Raw genomic sequence first — 6,120 nt, 5'->3', positions numbered from 1 at the left:
TTTATTTATTTATTTCAGTGTGGTCGTTTACTGTTTCAACGCTTGATGTCATAAACAGTATAATCGAATAATAACTGCAAAGCCCAGATGAAGACAAAGCCCACCAAAGCAGAGTTCTGCAGCAATCTCAAATTTATAGCGTTCAGTGTGAAGTTACAGTCACTGCCCTTAGAGGAGCAGAGGCTTGTCCTTGGTTCAGTTCAAATCCTGTTGTTCTGAAATGCCAGAAAGTCACAACTGGGACCAATTTAAGTGTTTCTGCAACCTGGGTGCTTTCATGCATGCACACACATAAACTTTAAAAGAATAACAAAGTGTCTTCTCTCTCCCCTCGACTTTGATGCAGAGCAAGAGGAACTAAACACTTTTAAATGCAAGACCTAAACTTAGAAACTTAAAAATATTCTCCATGCTCAGCTTGTCACTCACTTTGGGACTTAGTGAGTCATCTGAATAATAACCACTGAGCAACTGCAGCGTGCCTCGTAAAATCCCGTCTCCTGTTGTGTAACGTCAGGTTTTTGCAGAGTACAGGCTGGAACTAAATGCTGGCAAATTGCACAAAAAGCCCACCACTGCTCACCTGCTGGGCTACGCCGCTGTACACATCCTGGGGCACCTCGCAGGGCATGAGGTTGACTGAAGTCGCACCGATAACGTCTCTGCCAAGAGCTGCGTAGTGCTGGAGGCCGTTGCAGGAGCCGTCCTGAAAAAGAAAAAGTGAAGGACTGAGTATTCATTCCTTCACTCACTCATTCAACCTTTATTTATAGTGAAGACAAATAATAATATTAAACAGTTTCACAGTCTGTAGTCACATGCATTTTTAACCCTGTTTATGCCTCAAGCAATAACCAACACGACAACACCAAGTAGAGCTGTCAAAATAAAATGACAGGAAGATTTGCTAAAGATAATATTTCCTCCTTTGAGACACCTGTTAGAATGTCTACAAGTAATTTTAAAAGTTTTTTTTTTCTTTTTTCTCAGTACCTGGTGAACAGGAAAGTGAGAGACAAACTTAGTTGGATCCGGTGACCGGACTGCGTTGGCGATCTCCATGCAGCAGGCCAGTGCCTGCCATGGCTCATCGGCCTCCATCCACCATTTTTTGCCCTAAAAAGAGACAAAAAAAGGCACACACATAACAGATTGCTTTGATAAACATATGCAGAAAATACTGGTTACTGTTTGTTGTACAATTAGAGTATTTAGTCTTTTTAAAAACATCTCTATCAGCAGGGTTTCTGCATGTTTCACCAACTCATACTTAAGACCACTATGAAAGAAATGTAAGACCTATATCTCAGAAGAGACGTATGAACTTTGTCCAGCCAAGTGGCAATAACGTTGCCAGTTGAGACCCATAATAGACCCCAAAGGTCAACTTTTGGGTCTACCCCACAACAGTGTGGTAGACCCAAAACTCTTGCTAGCTCGCTAGCAGTGAGTTAGCAGTAGCCTCAAACATTTTGAGTCAAAAAACTTAATGAAGATGTCCGAGTGACTCAGGCTTTTGCATGACAGAAAAGTCCCACAAGAAAAAGAATAGATAAAATATATGAGACTAAATAGTCCTGTCAAGACTAAGACATGTGATTAACTTATTAAAGACCAGCTTTTGTTTTTCAAATGAATATAAGATATTTGAAAGACTTAAATTCATTTAAAAAGTAAGTTGGCCTTCAATATGTTAATTACAGGTCTTAAATGTTGTCTTTCCGTTGCTGTTTGATTTTGTGTATTATGTATCTAATACTAAGACAATTTAAAGACTTACTTTTAGATGGATTAATTTAAAACTTTTTGAAGATGCGCGGACACCCTCTACCGAGCCAATTATAATTTAACACACTTTCGATCAAACAATGAAGGCGATCAAAACAATGAAGGTGAACTAACGTTCAGAGGGTCATCTGCAGAGTCCAGGATGTCCTCCATGATGCTGTCGGCGTATTCCAGACGTCCCTGCAGTGAGCTCCTCTTCTTCAGCCCCGTCAAGTTGACCAAGTGAATCTTCAGCCAGTCCAAACCCTTGGGACCAAGAGGCTTCCCCTCAGCGAACACGAGCGTCGCCCGAGTCACATCACTCCCCAAGTGATTGAAATACGGGGGACATGGGTAGGTGCGGCCCCTGAAGTCCATGTTGTGGGGAAACCAGAACAGCTTGTCCCGCATGTGGTGGGCAATGGAGAGTTTATAAAGAGCGTCCATTCGCAGGCTGTGCATCTCGCTGCACTTCTTCTTGGCATTGATCACCTCTCGTTTCATGTGTGCCTTCTCGCTGGCTGTGTAGTCGGGGTCTTGAGGGTTGAAGTGGGGTATTTTAGGGGCTTCTGACAGAGGCGGAGGGATGTCCAGCTTATCGCTGCCCCGGTCGTTAAAGATCGAGATGATTATGTCCAGAATTGGCTTGTTGACCCTCCAGGCGCAATTACTCAACTGGTTGAGCGAGTCAAAAACCGGGTGGAGATTCGGACACTTCTCCAGCAGTTCCTCGTGCTGCGTGGCCCCGTGCGTGGCGCGCATCAGCTTGGCCGGGGTGAGCAGGTAGGCGCCGAACTTCTCCGATGTCCACGGCACCGGAGGGCACAGCATCGGCATCACTGACGAGTCAAAGGTCAGCGTGGTCTCCATGGCTTCCTGCTGCATCTGTGTCAAGATGGGGTGTGGCTTGATGAAGCCAACCTGAAGGGAAAACCATGTGAAATGCAAGTGGAGTCTGAACTGATATGTAGGAATATTTGAGTTGCTCATAGAAAGAAAAATAAATAAATAAAAATCAGTAAAATAAAAAAAGCATTTTAAAAAAGAGCTTGAGGCTTAATTGCTTCTCAAAAGTTTAGCAAATTGTTGTTGCCACCAATTGGTTTTTCTTTTACACATCTATCCAGTCCTGGGAAATACCTACAGTTCTATCAGACTTTCCAAGAATGCATAACGCCATATTTTTAAATTATTTTACTCATATAAATATTCCCTTAAAGTTTAATGTAAAATATCTGTCAGAAGTCGTTGCTAGAGCAGATGGCTCGAGTAGGTTTGCTGTTATGCATATTGGGTCTGACTTTACTTAACATGCGTGAAGCAGTGAATAAAAAGAGCTTCATTTGTTGACTGTAACCTGACAGAAACACCTCAGCGTCACTCCAATGACTCAAACCTTCACGCTGTGCAGTAAAATCATTAGGATCCCCCCTGATGGGTTAATCACTGTGGAGAAAAGGGTCTGAATCTACAAGAATAGAAAATTACACAAGAATTAAACTTGACTAGAGTATGTCTCACTGTCAAAGCGCATCAAGCTCAGCAACCCACACATCTGCCCGCTTCTCCGAGCGTGGTCACCTCAGCCTGCTGCAGGCTCCCACGGCAGTAAATCAGCGAGCCAATTAAGGGGACGCTGGAAAAAAAAAGGGATTAGGCCGGGCCCTATTCATCTTACTCATCTGCTACCACCACCATTCCCCACCAGGGGAAAGTGGTTTTTATAAATCACCCTCCTAGGAGCTTCATGCTGGATAGAAGGGCGCTCAAGTGTTCAAGGTAACAGGCTTTCTGAACAATCTTTGTGACAAAAGTGAAGGTCAAGTTCTTAAAGGTTGCTCTTTTTGTTTCTACTCCTTATTTCTTTGTTCATGAAAAGGTCAGCTGTACAGCTAGTTCACCGATAACTTTCTCAATTACTTAATGTAATTGTGTATAATTATCCCTAATTTAGGAGCTAATTTGACAAATTGGGAGGGCTAAAAATGGAACAGGTTTGTTCATTTGTTCTTTTATTCTTAATCCTCTGGAGAGCTTTTTCAGACAAGTTTTCAAAAACTTCTTTAACTTTTACTCTGAGTCACTAAAATAAGAATCCCAAACATCTGCACCTAAACAGTAGTGATTTTTTAAAAAGGTTCATGTGGCTCTATACCCTGCGCAGCATGTAAATGAGGGTGGCACAAACCCTTAAGAACCTACCTATACGTTTTTTTAATCAATTTCCAACAGATAACGACTAGCATAGCATGAATCAAGAAAGCTGTCAGCACACAAATTCAGATGTTTGACACTGTGAATGTATAAATCCAAACAGATTTCCTTTGTATTTCTCATTACCTATCACAACATAGTGACATCTATGAGTATCACAACATTTTATTTATTTATTTTTTTTATAAATGTTACATACTGCAGCTTGAAAAATCTATAAACCTAGGCAGATACTTCCACTGTCAGGTTACTGGCTCAGGGTCAGCTAGCACAGACCTGATCAGTTTTTGGCATCCTGCTAAAAAGTCGAGTGCGTGTCCAGCAGCTTTATGGTTACAGCTCGTTGCAGCGCCGCACTCCAAGACAGGTTGTGGTTCTCAGCATAATTTCAACATGATTCCTTTGGAAATCTAAAATCATCACAGTGGGTCAGTAAATGCTCTTAGTCTCTAAAAAAAATATATATATAAAATTTTCTTCATACTGCCGCATTTGCGGTATCCTCTAATAACGACAAACACAATTCCTAGTTTAACCACTAAGGGTGACCGATAACCGTTGGCGTCAGGCTGTGCACATTTCCACAGTCCCTTGGACGTTCATCTAAAGTTCTGTGTGGAAAACAACCAACATGTTTCGAATCCAGTGGTGTTCTGCTTTGTGTAAGACTGACTCATCCTCCACCCGCCCCCCCCAACCTCACAAATCAAAATGATGTTCTGCATTTTCTTTGGTTTTGAAAAGTTAAAATTGCATTACAAACATCAATGCTGTAACTGTCTTTAAATGCAGATTATGCAGAAAGTTTGCAGCTACAAGAAAGTTCTCTCTTTTTTTTGTGAAAAGAGTGGAGTTGATACTTTGTGAAGCTTGCCCAAGTAAATTTCAAGTAAGGTACAATTACATCAGAGAGGCTGCACATAACAAAGTGGGTCTGTACCTGTCTGGTGCTGCGGAAGGTATACATGTGGTAGAGGATGGGGATGAGCTTTTTGTCATAGGCGGGGTTCAGGATGTCACTGTTAATTTTAAGATTCTTCACCATTATGTCCACAATGAAGGTTCCCAGCTCCAGCATTAGAACATACGGCCAACTTGTCTCTGCGCCCTGTAGCGTGGGTCCTGAACTCTGCTCCATCTCCAGTTTGCACCACTGCTCCCTTGGAAGGACATTGCACACCTGAAGGAAAACACCAGAACCTTTTTGACACTTTTATTTAAGTAATCTGCATAAAGATTGCTAGCTTTGATGCACATCTACTAGCCTCAAAATTGGTGCATGGAAAAAATAAACATGCAAACTAATAACAGAGACAAGCAAGCAACACTTTTAGATGAGTTGCCTTGAAAAAAAATTATAATTGGCATTGTTTTAAACAACAAAGTTTGCATATAAATGACCTCAGATGGCAAAACAAGTACCTTAATAAACTTCCTCTCTTCCTAACAGGAGTTAAACAAGCATCCGGCTTGTTACAATTGTGATATTTTTAGCATCTTCCCAAGGGCGTATGAAGCCATCAAAACACAAAGTTAGGGACAAAGAGTGCAAACTCTCATTAAAGCAAGACAGTAAGTCAAATATTTCTCATTATCTATCACAAGATCAAGATGTAACAGAGCTGCTTGGTTTGCAAAGACAGAAAGATGCAAAACTTCATAACAATGTTAGATAAAAAAAAACAAAAAAACATCTTGTTTTTTCCAATCAGGGCTAAACTGAAATCCAGAGCACAAGCGCAGAGTGCAGTCCACAATGCAATGAAAACAAAGTGTTAAATATGACTAACAAAGCATAAAACATTGTTTTGTGGTGGGCATGGTTAAGCAGCAAATTCACTCCAAAGTCATTGGAAATGTGCAACACTAATGGATGCTAAATGAGCTGCACTCATAAGGACAATTGATATATATGCAATATGCAGCATTACTGCAAACTCAGAAAATGTGTAACTGTGAAAGTTTTAGTTCAAATGAGAGATTTCACAGAGGAGAAATTAAATAATTTTTACACTATAAGAAGATTGTAACAAAAACTGATTTTTTTTTTTTTTTTTTTTTTTTTTTTTTTAAATTTAAAACTTTGTGCCAAAGTGCCGTTAAAAATCAACATTCCAAAACCAGCTTTTTGGGTTCTTT

General features: G+C 40.7%; 1 protein-coding gene across 1 annotated transcript; it reads right to left on the bottom strand.

Moving 5' to 3' along the window:
* Window positions 1-583: 583 nt before the first annotated feature.
* On the bottom strand, window positions 584-5,161 carry LOC106943902 (DNA-directed RNA polymerase, mitochondrial-like; the record flags this gene model as incomplete). The annotated part of the gene is made up of 4 exons (XM_015027198.1): window positions 584-706; window positions 994-1,116; window positions 1,903-2,688; window positions 4,922-5,161. Coding segments are annotated over 4 exons (1,272 nt in total), but the record flags the coding sequence as incomplete, so codon positions are not given.
* Window positions 5,162-6,120: the final 959 nt, after the last annotated feature.

The sequence above is a fragment of the Poecilia latipinna genome, unplaced genomic scaffold (genome assembly GCF_001443285.1).
Source record: "Poecilia latipinna isolate Pla-1442-1.1 unplaced genomic scaffold, P_latipinna-1.0 Scaffold6380, whole genome shotgun sequence".
Classification (NCBI taxonomy): domain Eukaryota; kingdom Metazoa; phylum Chordata; class Actinopteri; order Cyprinodontiformes; family Poeciliidae; genus Poecilia; species Poecilia latipinna.
This window is presented reverse-complemented; position numbering and strand designations above follow the sequence as displayed.